We start from the raw sequence: 26,546 nt of genomic DNA, 5'->3' as shown, positions 1-26,546 counted from the left end.
CAGAATGCATGTTAATTTGGGGGTCCTTGACATGAAAATGTTTAGAATCACTGGTTTACTGACTAGTTTTCAACAGGTCTGAAAATTGCATCCCAACCCAAAATGAACCGGTTGAGTAGAAGCCCAAGCCCCATTCTCACCCCCTACGCCCCCCCACCCTCCCCCCGGCACAACCCTTCATCACGAATCACAAGTGGCAAAGTCAGTTCTGTGAGTGCAGACTAGAAGCAACTAATTAATCTCTTATTATTCTGAACCCCAGGCATGGGCCTCTGATCTTTGTGTAACTATAATAGGCATGATGGATTTTCCATGACCTGTTTCTATAGTAACCGCCCCTAAGGTAAGAGGTGCTGAGTAACATACCTTATTCAACCCTCTGTTACGCAAACAGAAAGTGAGTTTGATAACATGACCACGGTCAAAAGATTCCTACTGTACCAGTGTACCTACTGTACTGGGAGAAATACAACAATGTGCGAACGCAGCAGCAAGATTTGTGATCTGTTGTGATCAGAGAATCCTAGAGACTTTGATTGATTGACATCTAGACCTACTGCACAGCACATACAGTATAAACAGAGCTGCTACACATTTTAGATCTGCACATTTTTTGTAAACTATTTCAATCGTATTGCGAAAAAAAGAAATGCTGCTATTTGTTCCGATAGCTTTATACCCTGTACTATATGTATAACGACAATCTGACATAGCTCTGTTTACACAATGCTGTGCCCCCTCCAACCCCAACTGTATGTTCCCCATTTTCATACTTTTTTTTTTTTATATTAATTTTTTATTTGATTTTAAGACCCATTTTCACACTTGCTTTGGCAATGTAAATGTATGTTTTTCTCATGCCAATAAAGCTCCTTCAATTTGAATTGAAAAGCCTTTACAAAAAAAAAAGAAAAGAAGAAAAAGCCTTTACACAACGTGGGGGGATGGCGATTGAATAAGGCGGCAAGGAGAAAAGCCTACATAACAGGGGGTGGGGTGTATGAGCCATATGAACAGCGGCACACCACCAACGCTTGACAAGGGGCTCAACTGACGCTCAGGTCTGAATTCAGGAAATTCTTATTTTCTCACCTCTCACCTCTAAACCTGTGCCGTATATATACTGCACCTGGAAGGTTCTCAGCAACCTTCCAAGTCTGGTATCTGTAAGGATTACAGAGGTTTGTTGGGATTTTCTAGCTTGAGTTTGATTACAGAGGTTTGTTGGGATTTTCTAGCTTGAGTTTTTCTTTTTCTTCCAAAAGAGTTTCTTTTTCGTTAACAAATGGGAGAATACGATGAAGCCACGGCCTTCCTGGGGCAGACTGGCCCTTATTTCTGGAGGATGTTTTTCCTTGTAAATTCCACCTTCCTGGCCCTCGGACTCAATTGTTTTGTTATCGTATTTGTCGCCGCCACTCCAAAACACCACTGTTTCATTCCCGAGGCCAACCTGAGTGCGGCGTGGAGGAAGGCCATCATTCCCATAGAGGTGGTGAACGGACAGGAGGAGCAGAGCCGATGCCAGCGCTACAGACTGGATGAGGTCAGGAACCTGTCTGCTCTGGGCTACATCCCCGGTCAGGATGTGAACCTCACTGAACTGAGACAGGAGAGCTGTGTGGACGGATGGAGCTACAGCCAAGACGTCTTCCACTCCACCATAGTCACTGAGGTCAGTGTGTGTGCGTGCGTGCGTGCGTGCGTGTGTGTTGCGGATGCATTGCCGCCGGATGATGGTGCGAACTTTGCTTTCTTTTGTAGTCCAATATGGGGCAAGTGCCCAGAAAGAGTTGTTGGACAGTTTCGACAGCATGGAATGTTCAGAGGCGAGACAGAAGGTCTGGCGAAGTACTGTACTGTCCTTGTTGTACTGACTCTCAGGCCCCATGTACTGAATGACATTCTTGTTATACTATGAAGACGTGACGTACATGTTTTGAATGTAGGCCTATTGCTGCACTGTAATACTTGTGTCCTTGTATCCACCTCTTTCCACGGGATTTTACTGGAGAATTTCTTGCACCACACCTCCGGTTAACAGCAGACATACAAGCTCACGTCGCGTCGCAGATGCAACCGTTGTGAGCTTGTAGATCACACTCGGCTGCGGCGCCGGAAGCTCTGTGCAACTTCTGCGCAATGCACGATGGGATGTTGGAAAGTTGTGGATAGGCCTACATTTCATTTTGTGTGGGCATAAATAAATTGTTAAAATGTCCGTGCATGCGTGGGTGTGCAGCAGGGGTAGGGGCATGTGTTCACAATCACATGTCTACTCTGCATAAGGAATTGTTGGTTGTGAGAAAATATCAAATCTGCTGGGTTCCTTCCCCCCCCCCCCCCTCCCCCTCCCCTCCTCTCCTATCAAGTGTCTTTTTTTTTCTTTTCTTGTGTAAATTAAACATCAGAATGATGTCTCCTAACAGTGGGACCTTGTGTGTGACAATCAGTGGATGATTCCGGTTGCGTCCTCAGCTCTCTATGTGGGCTACCTGCTTGGGTCCTTCATCTCTGGACAGCTGTCTGACAGGTATTTTTCTTTTTTTATTGAAAATCCCTAAAACACAGGTTATTGTATTGCTGCAGTTATGACTGTAGTGCCTTACAATATGTTTTCCACCTGTATGTAGAAAATGTATGATAACACATACATTGCCTGAGTAGGGGCGGCGGTGGCTCAGGGGTAGAGTTGCCGTCCTGGAACACGTAGGGTTCCCAAAAGGATCCCAGTGCGGTCCCGGGCTCCCCCAGAGTTAGGCAGTTGTTATACGAGGACAAATTCCCTTGACTAGTGTCGAAGAGTCCTTGAGCAAGACTCTGAACCCCTAGTTGCTCCCGGTGAGCAGGTTGGTGCCTTGCATGGTTTCCTCTGCCATCGGTGTATGAATGGGTGAATGTAATGTACAATCTCTGTAAAGCGCCTTGGATAAAGGCACTATATAAATAGTTTACCATTCACCATTTACCATTTATTAGAGTGGTGCTTCAAGAAAATATTCATTTGATGCAAAGAACACAAATTCTGTAATCTGTATGACTCTTTTTGATGCAAACAGGAACAATCTTTGTCCATGACAACAGCTCCATCTACTGTTATATAATGGATTTGCATTACAAAAGATGGCAATGCAGTGGATTAAATGCTTAAAGATGGCATTGCCCAGCCCCTCATGTCACCACCTATGCTATAATCCTGTGATGAAACACATTGTGTTTATTTATTTATATTATTTCAATTCATATTCCATTCAGAAGTTTGTTGGCGTCCCTATTTTGGACATGCCATTATCGCATACATCTTTTCTCACAGCGTGTTGAATTGTCGTTTACATTGTTCATTTAGACCAACTGACACCAGACATGTCCACAGTTCCAGTCGAAAACAATTAATACAAATTGCTTTGTTGTTATTATTTCTGTTCCATGTAGGTTTGGGAGGAAAAAGATTATCTTCTTCTCTCTTGGGATTCATTGTTTATTTGGCCTGCTTCTGGCCTTCTCCAACTCATGGATGATGTTCTGTGTCGTCAATTTGCTTTTTGGAGCCTCCCAGATATCTGTATGCATCTCTGCATATGTACTTGGTAAGTACAGTAAAATATTCCTCATTCCCTCTTGTTTCCCTCTTGTTTTCGTACTCTTTGTCCCCCTCTTAGCTATTTCTCTCTATCTCTCCTCTTCTATCTCCCCTTTCCTTTCTCCTAAATCATTAGTCATTATTATTATCATTATTATTATTATTATTATTACCCTAAATCTATCTCCCCCTCACTTTTTTTTTCTCTTTTTCTTCTTTCTTTTTTCCAAGTCAACAGTTCCCAAGTAACCTACTCAAATACTTACTTACTTTTTTTTTTTTTTTTTTAAATATAGCCACAGGGTGAAATACGAAGGGTTCCAAGTGGGTGGGAAAGGGTAGGGGATTGTCTTGTTTGTAACATTTGTAAGATCCTTCATTTTTTCTTTTTTTTTAATGTGTTGGTTTCAAAACCTTGTTTTTGTCTGCATGTTTGTCAGTTTCTTAAAAAAGAAAAAGAAGCATATGTACTGTACTTTTCTCTGCCCATTAACTCTTAACTCATTTAACGCTGATCCCGAGTATACTCGTGAAAAATACTCGAGAATTTAGAGTGCCGATCCCGAGTATACTCGCGTAAAATACTGTATATAGAGTAACGCTGGCACCCTTACCCAACGGTCCGTTGGAAAGTCGTGGCACGATTGGACTCGCCGATTCATCATCATCACAGATCCACGTGCACAAAATAGTAATCCCTTAACATGGAGGCCGACGGTGGATCTCATCTTTAATGTCCATTGTCTCCAAACAACACTTTTAAAGCCAAGGATGGCATTAGATTCTCGCTACAATAACGTAATAACAAAGGCAACGATCGGCCATTACAGCAACGGCATGGGGTGACGATCGCTTCCGTTGAATGACGTCATGACGTCAAACCGGAAATGTTTACGAAATGGACTTCTGGCCTTCAAAATAAGAGACTGGCCGCGGATGGAGCCTGCGAGAGGCACGCTGGACATTTAACCCGTTCATGTCTGGAGCACTAAATGGGTTAATGCTGAATAAAAAACTAAAATATAAAAGAAAAACACTAAAACAATAGAAAGAAGTAAATTAAAACATTTTAACACTCAGCTTTTCTTTTCTCTAATGACCATCTAAAATATGAAACCTTATTGTAAAAAGTTGTCCTTTAACTGCAGTACTTGAGGTGAAGTGTGATTCCTCATCATTCAGTCTTGATATTGTCTTCCACAGGGACAGAGGTGCTGAGTAATTCTATGCGTGTGCTTTTTGCAAGCCTGGGGTCCTTTCTCTTCAGCGGCATTGGGTCCATGGTGATGCCCGGGATTGCAATTGGCATAAGGGCTGCATGGAGGACTCTTCTTATCATTCTCTCCTCGTTGTCTGTTGCTTACATCCCATTATGGTGGTAAGTTCCTCACATCTGCACAGGGGTCTATGAGAGGTGCTGACTAAAGACAGACTGGAAGTGATCAACTCAACTCAAAAGCCAATCAAATCCTAGAGTGGCTCAAACTCGTATGTTCAGTAACTCATTCAAAGGCATAGAGGCTATTCTTGGAAAGGGAAGTGGTGGCAACTGGGAACAACTATTCCCAAATTAGATGAGTGTGGAATTTCATGTAAATAACAAAATATCGACACCACATTTTTGTTTTTACCTTTAAAGATTGTTCAATCACATCAACCTGGCAACCCTATTTTGAGCATTATTCACCTTATTCCTGGCCATGCCCACTGTGGGCGTGGTCACATATCATTCCCATGGGGAGCGTAGATCAATGGGGCTTTTAAGCCGTGACATCATTTTGTAGGCAGAGGAGAACTTTGCCCCCAGAGCATTTTCTGTCCCTCGCTATTTCAACAGATCCGAGACAAAAATAACGACTAAAGTATAATTCTAACACTTTCCTTTCAACAACAAAGAGAAGAAAAATGTGTAAATAGTAAAAAGATTCACAGAAACTGGGGGCAGAAATTCTCCTCTGCCTACAAAATGATGTCATACTTAACAGCCCCATACCTCATCCACCGCTGCCACTCAAACTGGCCAATCACAGCGTGGATATCATGGATATCCAGGGTTTAATGAGGTCAGTGTCGTGATCTGTGCTGGGCAAAGGTTTTTCCTTCGCCTGTAGGGAGTGTGCATATAAAGTTTTACAGTTACACACAATGAAAAACTCAATGGCGCCCCCTTTAAAAGGCAATGGCGGCACCCTGGATAGGGCCAGGAATAAGGTGAATAAGCTAAATATTTCCCAAACTAGTTCAAAATAGAAAATCAAAAATAGTCAAGCTCACATTGTGTTGAAATGCATCGCACCATCTTGACACAGCGGGTAGGCCTTGATTTATTAAAGTTTGAGAACTCCTGTTATAGCTGATATAATAAATTCAGTAAATACAAATTGTTTGTGCAGGTTTCTCCCAGAGTCTCCTCGTTGGCTGTTCACTCAGGGCAGAATAAGGGAGGCTGACGCCATACTGAGGTATGCAGCCAGGAAAAACAAGGTTGAAGCACCACTGGTCATCTTTAAAGAGGCAGAGGTAAGGTCCATTATGCTAGTTAGTGAGTCCCATGAAATCTTAGCTTCTTTTTCAATGATGATACTAATCCGGTTAAATGTCTTGTGCCCCGTTTTCATTGAGCAAAACTTCTGGAAGTTTTTTCGAAAATGACGGCAATTTTGAAATTCACGCCATGTGAAAACGGCCACTTATTTTGTGTTCCGGCAGTTTTGGAGTCCGAAATTTGACGGCAAAATACCTAGTAATTTTTGCTGAAAGTCCCGGGAGAATACAAATTTCCCTTCTGTGAAAACGCATACCGTGATTTTTGATGTTTTTTTGATGTTTTGATGTTTTGATGTTTTTAATTGTATTTGGGATTGAATGTGAATGGGATATACAGTAGAAATAAAATACAGCTTCAACTTGCATTAGGGATATAATTATTTAGGCTATAGATATAGAGTAAGAGTAGAGTCGCATTGTGACCATGGCTGGCTGCCTGCGATTGCAATGATTTCTCAACGGCAGCTCCTTTTGGAGAAAGGAGAAACAAGCTGTTCTAAAGTTGTGTGATGATTAAAAGTCTTTTGAGCAGCGAGCGATTCCACAGCTAATCTAAAGCCCACAGGTGCAACCCGTTGCATTAGATCCTTTCTGAACCGTCCTTATGTGTTGTTGTTGCTGAGCATGAAGAATATTTTGTTTAGTTAAATCCATTTGTAGCGTTCAGAGTGATAGAGAGAAGACCATTCTGCCAAAAAAAAACTACTTGGATGAGAAAGTCGAGGAAAACATCCACAAACCACGAGACCTATGGAAGCTATTTAAAACCCAGCTAGGCTGTGGCGTGCTAAACTTAGATCCATAGCCAGCAACATATCCATCCAAACTCCCATCACCCTCCTCACTGACAGTCTTGATGTAGCCAAAAACCTCAACATCTACTTCACCTCCATGGCCAAAAATCTGGTCAATAAACTGCCCGCTCCATCTGGGCTATTTGGTGTTAGGCACATCTTGAAATTCTACAGGAACCTTGGGGTATGCAAAGACAACTTGATCTGAGAATTGATCTGAGAATTGGACACACTTGGGTTATATTATATTTTGTGCATTTCATTGCTCAATATGCAGTAAATGCTACTGTATAGGTAGTAACAGTAAGTGTAACGGCCAAATAATGCAGTGTTTTAATAATAATTGTATAACCTGTGATAATGCTGAAAGTGAAAGACCAATAAACAATACACAGTGACATGTGTAGCTTAGAACTGTACTTGCAGTATCTATTTTGCCTGCTGTCCTTTACTCCCAGATGGGCTGTGGGAACTGGGAACTAAGAAAGGTGCACAATGGCACTTCAACCCTGGTATCCTGATAAAACAAGTGAAAGTATATCTACAAGTTCACACCACATGCGAGTTGTGAGACATTGTATGATTAAAGTAAATGGGTCTTAAAAACAGTTAATCAATGAACCAGATGGAGATAGAGCTAAAGCAGCAAGCATTTCTGAACCATTTTGCTGATATAAACCTTTTTACTTTTTTGACTGTTGCGAACAGTGGTGCAAAGTAACTAAGTTAATTTACTCAAGTACTGTACTTAAGTACACCTTTGGGTTATTTGTAATGTACTTAAGTATTTTAATTTTCCAATACTTTAACTTCTACTCCACTACATCTTGGATCCATATATTGTACTTTTACTCCACTACAATTATTTGAAACTTTAGGCAACTAGTTACTTAGATAATTATTACAAAAACATACATTAATTACTTCAGCCATAGGCTACACAGCCTACATTTTGGCCATTTGAAAATGAAGCCAATCTACAAGCTCACAATATGTTGTGATGCAACACTTTGCCAGCTTGTAGTTCTATCATTTTCAAACGAGTTATGTTGGCTACATTTGAAAACTTGAAATGGGATTCTGCATAATGAGTACTTTTACTTTTGTACTTTAAGTACATTTTGATACCATGGCAACACTTGGATTACTTTTACTCAAGGACATTTTGAATTCCAGACTTCCAGTATTTCTACATCACAGTGTTGATACTTTTACTTAAGTAAAACACTTGAGTACTTTTTTTCCACCACTGGTTGCAATAGATCATCATATTCCACCACTGCCATGCTTGTGTTGTTGTGTTGCTTACCAAATCACTTCCTCCTCCACATGATATTGGCAACTGACAACTTGGCATTAGCAAGCCTTGTCTTACTCTCTCTCACTCTCAAACACACACACGCAAGTCCACACCATCCACACACACGATCCAGTTCATTCTCACTCTCCTCTTTCCTCTGTTTCAACCGAAGAAAAGGGTTTCAACCGGCCCGGCATGTTCTTCCTCCACTCCTCCTGGCTCTGAGACGTGCGCTGGGACTGGGAGGGAGGGAGGGAGGGAGGGAGGGGGGAGGGCTTGCAGCAGCCAATCATGTGATCTCTACTGCCTCTGGGTGGGCCGTCACACATTACCGTAATACTTGTTGCGGCCGCGCAGATGCATTCCACCGCCGAACGTCATTACCGTATTACCGAGTGTGGTCGCGCAGACAGATTTTTTTCTTTTTTTTTCTCTTCCTTCATGGGCCCCTGCGTGTCTGGGCCCTCGTGCGTCTGTACCAGCTGCACCTCCATATTTACGCCACTGACGGTGACAACTGATGAAGTGTTTAAAAAACTGCGCACCCTACCTCAATACAAGGCCGTTGGCCATGACAAAATCGCCCCCAAATTTCTCATAGACTCAGCTGCCACCATTGCCCCAATCATTACCCACATTATTAATCTATCTATCAAGCAGGGTTATGTCCCCCAGGACTTCAAATTAGCTAAGGTAACCCCCCTGCACAAAAAAGGCAGTAAACTTGACCCTGGTAACTACAGGCCAATCTCAATCCTTAGTTCCATCTCTAAGGTAATGGAAAAAATTGTCTATGAACAGGTGGCGAAATATCTTGAAGAGAATAAACTGATCTACGAGTTCCAGTCTGGCTTCAGAGAGTACCATTCCACAGATACATGCCTCATCTATTTGAATGATTACATCAAACGTGAAATTCACGATGGCAAATATTGTGGCATGGTCATGCTGGACCTCCAGAAGGCATTTGACACCGTCGATCATTCTATTCTAATTGAAAAACTCAAAGCTATTGGTCTTGACAGCACAGCAGTGAGATGGATGCACTCTTACTTGGTGGGGAGGGAACAGATGGTGGAAGTCAACGGGAGTATACTAGGACCACTGTTGTTCTTAATATACGTAAACGACATGTCATCTGCTTGTGACTGCAATCTGTTTCTGTTCGCGGATGACTCGGCTCTCCTAGTCTCAGGCAGAGACATATTGCAGGTTGAAACTTAACTGTGAACTAAACATGATCTGCACCTGGCTCAATGACAACAGATTCTCAATTCACCTAGGTAAAACTGAATGTATCCTCTTTGGATCTAGTCAGAAACTTAGCCTAGTTGAGAACTTCACAATTAAGTAGGTGACACTGTGATAGAAAGAAAAAAACACATCTGCTACCTGGGTTGCATCCTGGAGGTTAACCTATCGGATAAAATGACTACCAAGGTAATCAAAAAAGTCAACCAACGAATTTGTTTCTTGCAAAGGGTTGCCCCGCTGATCAATATTCAGGCGCGTCACGACCATTCATTGTGAGTACGACGGGACACCCCCACTTTCATAAAAACGTAATCTCATCCCCCCCACCTTTTTTGCCGGCCGGGGTGTTTTTTTTTTTTTCTCCCCTGCACTGCAAGCAGGCTCTCATCAACACAAACGTAACCTCTCAGTGGCATGTAGGTGCTATTTGGCTACTATTTTCCAGGACAATTTCAAAATAAACATGTTGAATGATCGATTGTATAGATGAAAAAAATAAAATAAAGACTCTTGTTTTGAAATGCACTTCTGTGCAGAGAGGAAATGGCTTTCATAGGACGAGCCTTTAACGGTCGTCCACTCTGTCGTCAGTGCGTCATGCGGCATGGACTCGTGGTGAAATTAACAACAGGCATAAAGGAATATAAACAGAACACCAAGACAAGACCATGTAGGCTATAAAGGCATTAAACATCGTCCTGCACGTCTCATGTCACTGTCAGCAATTTGGTGAGTGAGTCGTGACTCGTGGCTATATTAGAGTTGGTGTAATGATGGATGCTATGCTGCTAGCTAACACTGTTTTGGCTAGCGTTGTGGACACATTGTATGGGTCTTGAAAATAGCCGATCTAGAAGTTCACAACGCAGCGCGAAGCGACTCGTTGTGAGCTTGTAGATCGGCTATTTTCACTTCTACTTGTTTGGGTTTAGTTTCTCTTGGTTCACGGGCTAAAACGTTTGGGAACCAATACCATCATGCTTGTTGTAGTAGACTAGACAGTGGTGTAAAATTAAGTAGATTAACTGAAAAGCTTTTGGAACTGAATGATGATATGATACTGGTGGTGTCTGTCTGTTGGTGTGTTGGTACCAAGAATTCCATCTACTATAAATATGAGTAGACTATCTTGCAGGCTTGGGCATGTGGAGAGAGGCAAAGGGAAAGTGTAGTGTGCCGTTCCCGATTGTTTAGCAATAAAATAAACCGCGGAAATCCGAATAAAACGCGTTAGAAACCGCGAAAAACCGCCAATTTTCGCGCGCGCGCGGTTATGTCATCCCCCCCACTCTCCAAGACGTTATAACGCCCCTGTCAATATTAAATCTCGAAAGACACTAGGAGGTGCTCTTATTGGGCCCCTCATTGATTACTTCTTAAAGGTCAAGGATGTTCACGATCACAACACCAGAGGCAGCTCCATGCACTAATCATCATCAACGTAGATTTAACACTAAACAAGGCTCTAACTCGTTCTCCTGCTATACCATCAACATGTGGAACGCCCTTCCACAAGCCTTCAAGGAGAGCAAATCCCTAGCCTCCTTCAAAATTGGTATGAAAAGTCACCTTCAGACAGCTGCTACCCGTGACTTGTAAATAGACTAAGCCCCCCCCCCCCACCTTTTCTTTTTTTTCTGCCTTTGTATTTGATGTTATGCTTTTGAAACTGATATTATCCTAGATAAAGTAATATGTTCTATCCGTCTGTCTTTCAATGTTATATGAGATACTTAAAGTCTGGTTCCTGTGGAAATAAGCCTTGGCTTTCTAGGATCTCCTTTTAGTTGACCTTGTACCAGTGATTTGTACTGTCATGAAACTACTTTTTTCTATTGCAAATTTCTAATAAATTCTTCAATCAATCAATCAAAGACAGGCACCGCCACCGCACCGAACCGAACTGGGGAGTGTTTTTTTTTTGTTTGTTTTTTTCTTTTTCAGGTCTTTCAGTCCAAGTGTTGCCATCTGCTAATTATAAGTGACTCTGGGCTTGATTTCCGTAAAGTTGCTTGTAGGCCTATGTATTGATAATTGCTGGTTGCGTTTTATTTTTTGTGAGCTTGTAGATCGGCAATTTTCAAGTAGCTGATGCGGCGATGCGTATAGTTTTAAAGTGCTCGTGTCGTCGGGTGGCCTAGATAATATCACTTTTTGGGGCTTATTTTTGTACACCTGGTTGCTTATTTCTCTCGCAAAATCTGGCAACACTGGTTTTCATGCCGTCACAATGGTTTAGTGAAAACGAGGTATTTTAGGCGATCCCAGCAGTTTTGCTGCCGATGAGGGCATGTGAAAACACCCAAAAAAACTAAACTCCCGGCAAGTTATGCTAATTATAATTAATTATTTTGCAGGAAAAATTCCGGAACTGCAATGAAAACATGCCTTTGTTTGCATTACTTTATAGAAGGAGGTTTCACTGACACCAAAACCATACACCATCCTTGATATTCTGAAATCCAGAAACATATGCTGCATCACACTGCTGAGTATGTTTTTATGGTGAGTCTTTAATTCCAGTCTCATCTTTCTGATTACAAGGAAGGTTTAACATTCACAAATATTCTGAGAAGGTTTAGCATTCACAAATATCAGCATTTTTAAAGATTTGTGTTCATTTAAAAAAGATAATGTATATGCAAAAAGTGAATACATATTTAATTAATGTAGGCCTACTTGATGAAACAATGTAAGGTATCAACAAACAACTAATGCTATTAACCTTTTAATATTTATTTTTATTCTCAAGGGTGGCAATAAACATTGGCTACTATGGACTGAGCTTGAACACTTCTAATCTAAGCGGAGATCCCTTCTTAAATTGCTTCTTATCAGCCGCCATTGAGGTCCCTGCTTATGTTTCAACTTCATGGCTTTTGAAGAAATATCCCAGGAGAATAATGCTGTCATCATTCCTCATCACCGGAGGAGTGTTTCTCCTGCTTATCCAATTTGTTCCCAAAGGTGAGTCTAATTTTTGTGTTACATGAATGAAACCCACTTAACCAAATCTCACAAAAGCATCAATTCAAGTGTTTATCTGCATGGTGGCTGTATATAACTTGCACTTATCTTGCATTAATTATTGCCACTGCTAATAAAAACATAATCAGACACATATTTGTCCTGAACAGGCCTCTCAGTTCAAGGTAATACGCACCCCCAAACAGAATGTCTCATACAGTATCAAAGTTATTACTACACATTCCCATCATCCACCTTCATCTTTCACAATCCCTGTTCTGCTTTCAGTGCAGTTTTGCATACAGTTTACAGTTTACAGTTTAGGCATATAGCAGACGCTTTTAATCCAAAGTGACTTAAAATAAGCAGATAATACAACAAGATAACATGTCAGAACATCAACAACATGACAAGCTTAAGTATAAAAAGTTATTTAGTTAGTTACTGTATAACACAAACACACACCAGAAAACAATGTTTTTTTTTTTTGTTTTGCAAAGGGAAATAAAACAAAATTCCTCTAAATGTTTTCCTTGTACACAAGTTAATTACCTAAATGACATTCTTAAATCCATCAATCCCGTGCACTTTATTGGTATTACTTAGTTTTACCTTCACACACAGGCAATAATTATTACAAAATGTGTGTCACATTTTGTCAAATGGTCTCTATCTAATTTCGGAATTAAATCTCTCCCCTACAGACCATCATGAAATTGCTGTGGCTATGGAAATGATTGGGAAGCTTGGCTTCACCATGGCCTTTGCAATATTGTACATCTACTCAGCAGAAATCTACCCCACCGTAATCAGGAACATGGGCATTGGCATTTGTGCTGCAGCTGCCCGTATAGGCAGCATCACAGCTCCTTACGTCCTCTATTTGGGTATGTATGTGCGGTATATCTGAGACTTGTATTGGAGCCTTTCACTGAAGAGGTATACCAGGCTTTGTATACCGTAGTATAGTCACTGCTCATATGTTATTTTATAGTATACCACAGCATTGAACAATAAAAAAATCAAACCTTGGTTCGAAGTAGACAGGTGAATCTGAGAAGCTATACCCTGTGTGTGTGTGTGTGTGTGTGTGTGTGTGTGTGTGTGTGTGTGTGTGTGTGTGTGTGTGTGTGTGTGTGTGTGTGTGTGTGTGTGTGTGTGTGTGCGCGCGCGTGTGTGCGTGCGTACCACTGATCCACAGAAGTACTGTCCAAAAATGTGTTTTAAACAAATCCGCCTCCTGGTGGTGCTATAACAGGCCCATGCAAAAATTTGGGGGCAGAGGTTTTGCTCTGGCACCCAGGGAGTATGCGTGCATGGTTTCGCTGCTATTGTGCCAACGGTGCCGGAGATTAGCTGTCCACAAACAGACGGAAGGACACATGGAAGGACGGACAGGGGCGAAAACATAGTCGGCCATGACTTTCGGCCTTGCGGAGACAATAGCGAGTTTAAGCTCGCTACGGCAACGGCAGATGACAACGGTAATCGGAAATGATCCGCGCTCGATAGATAAACCTGCCGTCGCCGCGGCCGCCTCTACTACGGCTAAAGGTCCTTTCCCACGTAGCGCCTACTGCTGCGTGTACACGTTGCCATGGGAACCAAAGCGTTCAGTGAAAGGGGTGGGAACCCGTCGCCGCCGAGGCTTTGCTTAACCATTTTGATCGCAACGGCGATTATGTCATAGCAGCCGTAGTCCGCCTGGCGTTGCCGTATTGAAAACCATCTAGCTTAAACTCGCTAGTAATAGTATGAGAGTGCCCTCTGGAAATGTTTATGTATTACCAATGGTTGCATTGTATTTGTGTGTGTTCACAGGCACGTACAGTAAGTATCTACCATACATTCTCATGGGAAGTCTCACTATCGGCTCATCTGTGGTTAACCTCTTCCTTCCTGAGACCCTCAATAAGGACCTTCCAGAAACACTGGAGCAGATGCAGAAATGTCAAGGGTAGGTTCAAATCCCCTAAAGTTTCTACAATGTACTTCATTGTATGAACTTGAATGAATCTAGTGTTCATTTACAGAGAGAGTGCACAAATGCTGCCTTTCTCCCCTGGAGTTAAAGGACACCTCCGCACTAACTAACATCTAGGCTCATTTTCTTACTTATATTGATCCCAAATGACTATCCATGGGGTCTATTAGGCAGAAATCAGGGGCGGAACAAGCCCCTGGCGTGCCCCCACGCGAGATGCGCAAATGCGGGACACCAGGCTCCAACAGAAGACATCTACGCGTTGTCTTCATGCAAAACTGTAGCCCTACCAAGTTTCTAGTGTCTCACTGTCTCCAACTCTTTCTGGAAGAGGTTGCACATGAACTCTTCCATCAGCACTTAGACGCTCCAAAACAAACACTCTCACATTATTCTTCACACTACAAACATCACTTTGCTGTTTTTCCAAAACAGCATTATAAATATCATCCATTAAGACAACTAGTTCTACATTAATGACAGCACACAGTTTAATTGACAGTGATGCATCACTGAAAACCAGCATTATTTATATTAATTACTTGACTCACCTGCTAAAGTAAAGAGGGCGACGACAAAAGAGCAGTTGGGCACATTTTGTTCCATGTTACTGTCTACAGTACATTATCTTGGTTTCAGAGACTAGAGAGCATGGAAAATATTAACTGTTGCCCCAAAGTCTTGTGTTGAAAGTCTTGAAACTTTATATTCCATAATGCCCTTCAGCAGCACTAAGGGGCCCAATAGAGCTTCCTGTCATATCAGTGGGCATTTCAAAATAATTGTATTGTAATTGTATTGGATTTTTGTAATGTGATCATTCAACACATGTTTTATTTTGAAATGGTAGCAGCCTACTTCAGGAAATAGAAGCAGCAGACACTGGAGAGAACAGCGGCTCCGTCTGTAGGCCTATACATTGTTATTAGATTTCACCGACAGCACAAGTTGGCCTGACTCAGCCACTGGGCCCCAATAGCGTGGTCTGCGTCACGCTATTTACGCCACTGGCAGAAATGCCCCTGTTGTCCAGTTTCCCCAGCAGACCCCAGCAGCCCTCATAGCAGCCCATAAGCCTTTACACTATTTGTAGCGGTCAAAACTTTATTTTTTGTTGTTGTTTGTTTGTTTGTTTTTTTCATGAATGTGTTACTTATTTCATTACAAACACATCCATGCCTTGATTGTCCCACACGATCCGCCACAGTCTTTTTGGGGTGAGAAATCGGTCCGCAACTGCCAATCAAAGTGACTGTACTGGCCAATCACAGCGCGTCTTTGCAGGGACTTGGCAAAACACACAACAGCATAACATCTGTTTAGCAGAGTGTGGCAGCTCGTGTGGGAGAATGATGGCTTGGATGTGTGTGTAATGACAACTAATAACAGATTGATAAAAAATAAGAAAAATAAAAAAGAAAACACTTTTGACTGTAACAAATATCGTAAAGGCGATAGGCTTAAGGCTCCACTCTATGCTATGAGGACTGCTGGCTTCTGCTGAGGAAACTGGACGACAGGGGCACTTCTGCCTATAGACCATGGACAGTCATTTGGGACCAATATAAGTAGAAGAATTAGGCCTATGATGTTATTTAGTCTGGAGATGTCCTTTAAAGACATTTAAAGGACATGATTAAGCCTATGATGTTATTTAGTCTGGAGATGTCCTTTAAAGACATATAAGGGTACATTTGGACCCCTGCTGGTTACAGGACTCGACGTTGAGAACCAGTGATATATATTATAAACAATGTTTCCACCCAACCTCAACGACTTCACCATATTCAATCTATCCTCATGTAGCAAGGGCTAATTCATGAAAAGACTACGCCACCCTCACAAATAGGAGTGAGGGATCCTATAAACACATAACTATAGCATTAAACTATATGCTGTATATATGCTGGACAATGTAACTGAAAGGTTCCCCACTTATGTACATGTTCAGAATGAACAGAACCAGAGGCTGAGGTTAGCCTGGGTGCCATCCTGCTCGCTCCGTTCCGTGATTTGTTTTGTCACTACACATCACAGTCTGGAAAGGAGCCTATCTCCAAGGAGAGGTGGGACATAGAACTCGGTGGAAACCAACCGCGGCTTCTTATTGTTCTGTGGTGTGGGGTGGGACAAACACACCAGTATGCTGCTGAGTGTGTCATCATACCAATTCATGGGTTGCATTTGTAGTCCTAAACCGGCCATATTGAGGACCAACACAGGTGTTCAATTTGTCTGATTGGCATAGAATCAGTGTTCCACACCTGTGTTGGTCCTCAAAATGGCTGGTGTAGGACTACAAATGCTACCCATGAATACACCCTGCACCGCTAGTAAGCAGAGTGGAACATGGCGGCCATGGATAGTAGTGACAAAACAAATCACGGAACGGAGCGAGCTGTTTGGCACCCAGGCTAGGCTGATGTATCCAAAGTGTCAAGGTTATTGAACAAGTAGAAAGATATAGTCAAGTTAAAATACAGAAGGGAAGAGATGTTATTATGCAAAAGTCAAGATCCTTAAAGGAGGATTACGGATTAAATAGATTTTCTCTTGTCTCCAAAAAACTGGTCGACTGGTTCCTTTTAAATGGAGCTAAGCCCAAGGGCAAATAGATGCTATGGGTTGAAGGCTTAAAGATGCTGTGCCACTCCAAAGACACATACAAAAAAGAAAAAGTGCAAAACTATGGCACCACGTCTTTAAAGGGACTTAAAAAGCACTTATGGTTCATTCATAGTCCACCAATGAGATACAGACTGAGTAAACGTAAATGGTGCCATCATATTATGAACATTAGCAAGGAGTACTAATTATATGATCGTGGAGTTGAAAATGGGTGATGTTGGTCTTTTGTCAATTGCAGCATATTTGACACATCATCTTCCCTCATTACAGGTTGTGCAGGAGAGAGAAGAGGAACAAGCATTTGGGAAAGGAAGAAATAGTTGACCTAACTATTCCATGTGAGGTGACATTCTGATTTGTTGCCACATCTTAAGGATCTGTACAAGTCATTTTAAATGCCCTACTTTTACTCATACTTTGAGTAATGAGTAAATTAAATTCAGGTTTTTGATATGAAAGCATACAATGAATTATTTTCATAAAACAAAAAGGGAAAGTACTTATTTTCATGGTTTTAATGGAATGCCACTAAATATGATGTGCAACGTTTTACGCAATTTTTCTCACTCTGGACATGACTACGAGCGGCCCAACAAGGGTTTGCAAGATTAGCTAGGACAAACTGCTACAAGCTGTAGTTATAATAGCTGGGACGGAATATGTACAAAAACACAAAGCTTGTGCACCTAGTGACAAGATTTCGATTTTTGGCCGTGATTCGGTCGACGGAAGAAGTCGGAAAGCGTCTGCTGCCGACAAGCTGCCGGAGACGCTTGCCGTTGATGGCGCTGTCAGAACCCGTCGATGAAGAACTGAACATGTTCAGACGTTTGTCGTCCTTGCTAGCAGTTGGTAGAGATGAGGGGGTAAATTTACAAAACACTGATGCTGACCTTCAAAGCAGCCAAAGGTACAGCTCCTCCATACCTCCAAAACCTGATCAACCCCAACAACCCCACCCGTTCGCTCAGATCAGCCAACACAGGGATGCTGACAGAACCCTCGCTAAAAGCCCCAGGACAAAAATCCACTCATCCTAGACAATTTGCTCCCCTGGCCCCCAAACTGTGGAATAAACTCCCTGACTCACTCTCTAGCTTCCGCCGTGGACTGAAGGCGCACCTTTTCAGACTCCACCTACCCATAGCACTACTGAAACACCATACATGAAGTTAGTTAGCATTTTTTTACGTTTATAGAAACTTTTTTACTGATTATATAGTTTTTCTAGATTGATATTCATATGCATTTGTTATATTGTTGTTGATGTTCTGACATATAATCTTGTTTATTATAGTGATGTATTATCTGCTTATTGTAAATTGCTTTGGATTAAACTCATCTGCTAAATGCCTAAACTGTAAACTGTAAACTGTATTTAAGCAAGTCTAAATAAGACAGAGACATTTTCCCGTCGCACATTTGAACTAAATACCACTTTCTCAATCTCAACTCTCAATTCCTATGTCACGGTCCGTGACTTGTTCTGGCTCCCTGTTGTGTTTTTCTTGTATTTTTTTGTTTTCTAGTTAGTTTATTCTTACACTACTGTAATGACTAATGAATATGATTCATTTTGCTTTAGATGTTCTGAGAGCCAATGTGGCTTTCAGCTTTTAGTTAGTGTTTTACTTTTCAGTTGTGTTCCTTTTATTCTGAAGTAATGTTGCAGTTTCCTTGTTGGGTTTTGAGTTTGATTCCTTTACCTTATTTTGTAGTAATGTTTTAGTGTCCTTGTCTCCTCTGTAGTTAATGTTTCCTGTCTTGCTTCCCTGTAATTAGCCTTATTCACGGCCCGCCCACCTACTTCCGTTTCTCAGTTTTCCACGGGTGCTGACTTCAATTTAGAAGGGGAAACTATACTGGATCATTATTTCTAACAGTAAAGTAAATTATAGTGCTTTGTGCCGTTTAGTATCTTGTGTTCTTGATCATGCTAGCCGTATTTTATACTTTACTATTCGGAAATTGCATTAAATTTGCGATTTCTGTGCTAACTCCATAGGCTATGGTAGGATTTACCCCTTCAAAATGTGACTTCAGCACCCGTGGGATGCTTAGTGGGCGGGCCGTGAATTGGGCTAATTGTTGTGTGATTGTCCTCTCCCCCAGCCTATACCAGTGTTGATTGCCAGTTGTGTTCACCTGTGTCTAGTTAGTCCTTGTCTATTTATATGCCCTCCTGTTTTCAGTGTCTTGTTTGAATTTGTAAAAGTAAGTTACTGTATTTAGTTAGCTCCCTGTACTGTAATTCCTTGTATTTTTCTAGTTCCTGGTGTTATAGCTTTTCTCCTATTTTTTTTTTTTTATTCCTATAGTCTGCCCGTGTTCCTGTTTGTTCCTGTTCACTGTTTTTTGGTTAAAAGGATCCCTGGCTAATACGACAAATATATGCCTTTATATATGCCTATATACATTATCATTTTCCTCAACTACAATGTAAAATTAAAAACACCTTAAATATTTTATTCCTTCTAGAAATAGCTATTCTTTCACTCAACAGGGGAAATGCCTGTCACAAGTTGATGATGTCATAAATGTCATGTGTGATCTATCCCTATGGAATGCATGCTGAGGAATTAATGCAATAATTAATTCCTCAGCCTGGGAGAAAGATATTGTCCTGCAGTGTCATAACCGTCTGAAAACGTGTATTTAGTCAAATATCTCCACTTATCCACGAGCCAACACGGACGACTTTCTGACCAGGCGAGGGGTCCGGAATGACTGCTGATCTGAATATCTCATAACTTCCTTTGGGAATGTTTGTGCTTGTGGAGATATTTGACTAAATACACGTTTTCAGCCAGAACTTTCAAAGGGATATGACACTGCAGGACAATATCTTTCTCCCAGGCTAAGGAATGAATTATTGGGTGAGTACACAAGTAACACGCAGCACTTTAGTGCCGCGCAGATTAGCTGCTAACCGCCGCGCTATGGGGGCGTTCTATGGCTCTGTATTTTATACGATTACTTAATCGTTAAATCAGAGCCATTCTAGGGCTAAAATAACTCCAACTCCAGTCTAAATGTCTAATCCCAACCATATAACCACAGCCTATCCTACTTGTAAGCCTATAAGTAACTTTTCTTTTTTTATTATTATCATAAAACCACAATTTCTGAGGATGCAGGGAAATGGTTCTCACAAGGTTTATTTCTCAAATTCTATTATAATTGCGTGGACAATTGACCATCACAACTAGCCATCACAACTAGCAATACAAGTATATTCAATTCAATTTCAATTCAAATGAGCTTTATGGGCATGCATGAGAAAACACATGTTTACACTGCCAAAGCAAATGTAAAAACATAAAAACTGTTGAAAATGGGGAACATATACAGTTGGAGGGGGCACAGCATTGTGTAAACAGCTATGTCACATTTTGTTATGTACAGTATATACAGGGTATGAAGCCTTTTGGAACAAATAGCATTTCTCTTTTTTCTCAATACGATTTCAATAGTATACAAAGAAAAGAAAAAGTCTCAAATTTGAAACATGTTTAATGGTAGCAGCTCTGTTTATACTGTGTGTTTATAATGTGCAGTAGGTCTGGATGCCAATGCCATTCAATGGTTTGTAGTCCTTAGGGTGGTTGTATTCCATTCTCTAGCCTTCTTTTATCGCAACATCCCTTGGAAGTGGGGTCTGTCTGTGGCGGCCTTTTTCTATTGCAAGGCGCTGAGTCTGTACCTATAAGGCTTTCCTAAGTTTTGGGTCATTTACCGTGCTCAGATATTCTGCCAATGTATATTCTCTTTTTAGTGCTATAGCATTCAATTTGCTTTGGATTTGGGCTGTCTCTTTCCAGTATGTCAGGTAGCTTTCTTTTGTTTTCTTATAATCTGGTTTGGTCCAATGTACAGGCACTCACGCACACGCACACGCGCGCGCACACGCACACACACACAGTCACACACACACACACACACACACACACACACACACTATATATATTTACATCACTTGTGGGAACATTACATAGACTTCCATTCATTTTTATGCAAGTCCCGTGGCCTTACCCTAACCTCTATCCCTAAACCTAACCCTTAACCCTAACCCTAAACCTAATCCTAACCTTAACCCTAAACCTAATTTAAACCTAACCGTTGTGGGGACCTACTATTTTGTCCCCACACTGTCTGCAGGTGACTGTGTGAACATGCGTTTAGTCCCCATGAGTATACTGTAGCTAGACAAACTCGCACGCACGCACGCACGCACGCACGCACACACACACACACACACACACACACACACACACACACACACACACACACACACACACACACACACACACACACACACACACACACACACACACACACATACAGAGCCAGAGGGAACATGGTATGTGGGAATGTGTCTGCTTTAATCCCCATGAGGGACAGAACATGTTTTAATCCCATGAGGGACAGAACATGTTTTAACAGATCTCCTCTGGTGCTCCCAGGAACTCCAGAATTGGATAAAAGAGGAGGCGATGGTGTTATATATGTCTGACACTGGGGTGCTAGTTGGTACTTAGACACTAGAGGGCGATGTAAGATACAAGCCTAGTTTTCCCAGGTTCCTCCCCTGTATGTGACCTGCAGACCATATATATCTATGCTGCAGACGGTGAATAAACACTGAGTGAACACACCTGCTAAACACACGTTGTGTCCTGCGTCTTTATCGTGATATAGGCTACTAGATGTTAAAGGAGCTATAGTCAACTTTTTCATTGTAGGGCCGACACTTTGTGTACATCTAACATATAATTTTCCGAATGTCTGTCTGTCTGTCTGAGTGTCTGTCTGTCTGAAACCGCGTTTCTCCTCAGTGGCTGGAGCAATTGATCTGAAATCGCATCACCATCAGCATATGAACACACCTGACATAACTGTGAAGCCCGTTTGTCACTTTCACAAATCGTATGCTGTATAATTGCATTTTTATGGTGTATCTATATCTATTTAGCCTACAGTACCTTTTGTCACATGTTAAGGGAGGGGCGCTGTTGTTCAGGCCATGCACAATCACACACAAACCCACCCACACACACACACACACGGGGGGGGGGGGAGTGTGTGTGTGTGCAGGCAGGCAGGCAGGCGGGCGGGCGGGCGGGCGCGGGGGGGGGGGGGGGGGGGGGGGGGTGGGTGGTTCTGGCCCTGTTACAGATGTTGTCCAAAATCATGCAGATCGGTACACAGTATCTCTGTAGCCGTTAAATGGAACGGGTATTTTTTAAATTGATGCTCCTACATATTAGCATGCAAGCACCAGTTAAAGTTACTTTCCATCCCTCATATACTGTGTGCACAGTGCACATCCCATAATCCACACACTGCACATCATTTCGGAGCTCATATCTTTGAACGGGTAAGGGCTAGTCCTAGTCTATAGACTAGAATGTAAACAAAGTGTCGGTCTGACAATGGCCAAAATGATTATTTTATCATTATTTGAGGCTTTTTGTGGACATTTTTGAATATAAACACATATTTGAAGCTTATTTTTTTATAAAATATTTTCGAAACAATATTTTTATTTTAGCATCCGTTTTTCAAAAAAAAAAGTTGACTAGCTCCTTTAAGTGGATACCAGCATTCTATAAAGACACAACAGACGGCTGTTTGGTTAGTGCCAGACTTTCACACCAATGGCATGGGAGGACCTCTACTAAAAATAATTCAGGGACAAAGGCTTAAAGCAGCAGAGAGGGCTGCTGTCCTTCTGATGGTACATTATTATGTTAAGACATCACTAAACATCACCGACCTGCTCAGGCGGAAGAGTGGAAGCATACTGGGTCCACTGGTGGAAGAAGTAGTACTCAGATTACTATGTAAAAGGCCTGTATTCAAAATGTACTTCACAGTACTTCACAGTACTTACTATTATTTGCACAAGATTGACACATTTTCCAGACAATGGATTTACTTTTTATATTTGAAGAGTATCAACAGTGACAATAAGCATTTCGAATCCGGGCTCCCCCTGAGTTAATGTCGAAGAGTCCTTGAGCAAGACTCTGAACCCCTAGTTGCTCCCGGTGAGTAGGTTGGTGCCTTGCATGGTTTCCACCTGAATGTGTTTGTGAATGGGTGAACGTAATGCACAATCTATGTAAAGCGCCTTGGATAAAAGCGTTATATAAATGCATCATTTACCATTTATTTACCAGTTCCTCAGCATGCCCACAGACTAGTCAGTGGTTACACTACCACCTGGGTGCTGAAAACAAGCCATTTGTTTGGCTGTTGCCTTCTCCAAATTAAAAAAATAAGGAGTGCATCCATATAGTGAAACAGGCTCTGACCATTGTCGCTTTAACCATTTCCTGCATCAAGCTCAGTTCCTGTCTTCTTTTCCTGCCACTGATTACTGACCATCCCATCACTGGTTTTAACACCACGCTCCATCTCTCTGATGGTTCTTTCCATCTACTGAACCCTTATTGACTTATTGACTCAAAATTGACTCAACTGCTTTTGGCAAAAGGCTCTATCATGAAGCAGTTTGTTATTGAAAAGTCAAAATGAGCTGGTGCCTGTGTCAGAGGATGTACTTAGGTCAACCATGATGAGATGGTGATCAGTAAAACCCACAGGGCTAAACAACTCTGCATTAATTTTGCTCTTTAGGAAATATTTAAGCAATCTAACCGTGCAGCACTGGACTGCTGATCTAAAGGATGTTTGACCCTCCATGTCATCTAGTAATTCAACAATGAAAAGTGACAGAAAAGCACTGTCCTGATGTATTGCCCAAAATACACACTAAAGGGGGCTTGAACTTTGTACACACTTTGCGCTTTGTACAGTGTAAAGTAAACAGTATGTGTGTTTTTCAGCCTTCCTGGGGCAGACTGGCCCTTACAGTATTTCAGTATTATTTTGTTTCCTCTAAATGCTGTCTTCATGTCAATGGATTCAATGGTTTTGATGTATGTGTATCGTATCTGTCGGAGCGCCTCCAGAACTCCACTGTTCACTTCATTCCTGAGGCCAACCATGGAGGAGAATGCCATCATTCCCACAGAGGTGGTGAACGGAAAGGATGGCCAGAGCCAGTGCAGCCGGTAATCAGCCTGCATGAGAAAAGCCCTTACACAACATGGGGACGTGCATGGTGAATGAACATGGAGACAAGGAGAAAGGCCTATAGGGGGTGGGGTGTATGGGCCTCTTCTAATGTATAACTTGGACTGCAGTGGATGAAGGGAATCGGAGTTTGTCACTCGGACGTGGATGGAACAGAGAGGTTCTCAGCGACCTACCAAGTCTGGTATTTGGGAGGATTAGAGAGGTTTGTTGGGATTTTCTAGCTTGAGTTTTTCTTTTTCATCCAAGTGCTTTTCCTTTTCGTTAACAAATGGGAGAGTACGATGAAGCCACGGCCTTCCTGGGACAGACTGGCCCTTATTTCTGGAGGATGTTTTTCCTCGTGAATACCCTCTGGTTGGCCTGTGGACTCAATGGTATGTATATCGTTTTTGTCGCCGCCACTCCAAAACACCACTGTTTCATTCCCGAGGCCAACCTGAGTGCGGCATGGAGGAAGGCCATCATTCCCATAGAGGTGGTGAACGGCCAGGAGGAGCAGAGCCGATGCCAGCGCTACAGACTGGATGAGGTCAGGAACCTGTCTGCTCTGGGCTACATCCCCGGTCAGGATGTGAACCTCACTGAACTGAGACAGGAGAGCTGTGTGGACGGATGGAGCTACAGCCAAGACGTCTTCCACTCCACCATAGTCACGGAGGTAAGTGTGCGCGTGCGTGCGTGTGTGTGTGTGTGTGTGTGTGTGTGTGTGTGTGTGTGTGTGTGTGTGTGTGTGTGTGTGTGTGTGTGTGTGTGTGTGTGTACTTGTATTACTATACTTGTGGGGGCCAAATGTCCCCCACAAGTATAGTATGAGTAAGTATGATAAAAGAGTCCTAAAGAGTCCTACACCAAATTAATGTAATCTCTCTCTGACGTGCGCTTTCTTTGATGCGTGCAGCGCACCACTCCACTCCATTCTATGATGGGTGCTCACTCGCACTGACACAGGCTACACAACTACACAGAACATGTCCCAAACGCTGAGATGGTCGTTTGATTAAACATAACATGCCACCGAAAAAGCGAATAAATTATTAATACCGTGTGGAAAAGCATTACGGATTTGGTGGCATTTCACATTGCAAATGGGTGCAGGAAGAGTGGGCACCTCAATGTTAAATTGGCTATTTTTCCCAAAATGTAAAAGAAAAAAAAATTAAAAAAAGGGAACTTAAGTATACATGATTTGAATATTTGGGAAACAATAAGCCAATTTAACATTGAGGTCACTGTTTGGTCCTTACAAGAAGGACATATTGTAAAAGTTGTCACTTTATTAATCCCAAAGGGGATTTATCGGTCCCATCCTCTTTTACAGTACACTTTAAGACATAATAAGACATAATAAGACAGAATAAAGCCATAATAAGAAATAATGTGTTGGTAATTAGAGCTAATATATTTTATTAGACAGAAACAAAGACAGAATAGTAGAAAGAGCGAATACATTCTCTGGCACCGTCACCTGCCGCGGAACTGCAGCAGCAGACACTGCCGCACGACCGCTAGTTCGACCAGCAGTCGCACTGCATCGCTGGCGATAGGACCAGCAGTCCCGCCAGTAGGACCGGCGGCCACCGCACGGACCGGCAGGTCCCGTAGCGGTAAACTGCCCGTCCGTGCGGTGGTGGCTGAGACAGAATAGCAGAAAGCGAATACATTATCTGGCACCGGCATCGCTGGTAACTGCCGCGGCAGCCACCACCGCACGGACGGGCAGTTTACCGCTACGGGACCTGCCGGTCCGTGCGGCGGCCGCCGGTCCTACTGGCGGGACTGCTGGTCCTATCGCAGGCGATGCAGTGCGACTGCTGGTCGAACTAGCGGTCGTGCGGCAGTGTCTGCCGCTGCAGTTCCGCGGCAGGTGACGGTGCCAGAGAATGTATTCGCTCTTTCTACTATTCTGTCTTTGTTTCTGTCTAATAAAAGTGTACTGTAAAAGAGGATGGGACCGATTTATCTTTCTTTGTTTAAGGTTTGGACTTTATTCCCAAAAGACCGAACATTTGACTGAATTTTCAGAGAAATTAATCAGGATTTTAAGTTTAAGCAAACTCCAACAGCCCTTGAAGTTGGAGACGTCCTAACTGTGTGTGTGTGTGTGTGTGTGTGTGTGTGTGTGTGTGTGTGTGTGTGTGTGTGTGTGTGTGTGTGTGTGTGTGCGTGCGTGCGTGCGTGCGTGCGTGCGTGCGTGCGTGCGTGCGTGCGTGCGTGTGCGCGCGCGCGCAGGGGTGGGGCATGCGTTATGTCTACACTGCATTAGGAATTGTTGGTTGTGAAAAAGATCAAATCTGCTGGGTTCTTCTTCTACTTCTTTAATATCAAACCTGGGATCCTTTTCCCCCTGCCCTCCTATCCATTTTCTTTCTTGTGTAAATTAAACATCAG

General features: G+C 42.4%; 3 protein-coding genes across 3 annotated transcripts in view; all 3 read left to right on the top strand.

The window, feature by feature from the left end:
* Nucleotides 1–1,285: 1,285 nt before the first annotated feature.
* On the top strand, nt 1,286–7,442 carry LOC308304823 (organic cation/carnitine transporter 2-like; the record flags this gene model as incomplete). The annotated part of the gene is made up of 6 exons (XM_080749452.1): nt 1,286–1,675; nt 2,430–2,533; nt 3,433–3,587; nt 4,784–4,958; nt 5,974–6,100; nt 7,380–7,442. 6 exons carry the CDS (start codon nt 1,286–1,288, stop codon nt 7,440–7,442), a joined length of 1,014 nt encoding a protein of 337 aa, XP_080605578.1.
* Nucleotides 7,443–11,969: 4,527 nt separating this feature from the next.
* On the top strand, nt 11,970–24,137 carry LOC308304822 (organic cation/carnitine transporter 2-like; the record flags this gene model as incomplete). The annotated part of the gene is made up of 5 exons (XM_080749451.1): nt 11,970–11,980; nt 12,228–12,442; nt 13,147–13,329; nt 14,264–14,399; nt 24,032–24,137. 5 exons carry the CDS (start codon nt 11,970–11,972, stop codon nt 24,135–24,137), a joined length of 651 nt encoding a protein of 216 aa, XP_080605577.1.
* LOC308305144 (solute carrier family 22 member 4-like) overlaps nt 23,957–26,546 on the top strand; it is a 16,337-nt gene continuing 13,747 nt past the window's right edge. The window contains exon 1 of the mRNA XM_080749843.1: nt 23,957–24,816. Coding sequence (XP_080605969.1) covers nt 24,427–24,816 — 390 coding nt within the window. The 5' untranslated portion in view covers nt 23,957–24,426. The remainder of the gene's footprint in view (nt 24,817–26,546) is intronic.

The sequence above is a fragment of the Nannobrachium achirus genome, assembly GCF_963921795.1.
Source record: "Nannobrachium achirus genome assembly, chromosome: 19".
Taxonomy (NCBI): Eukaryota; Metazoa; Chordata; class Actinopteri; order Myctophiformes; family Myctophidae; genus Nannobrachium; species Nannobrachium achirus.
This window is presented reverse-complemented; position numbering and strand designations above follow the sequence as displayed.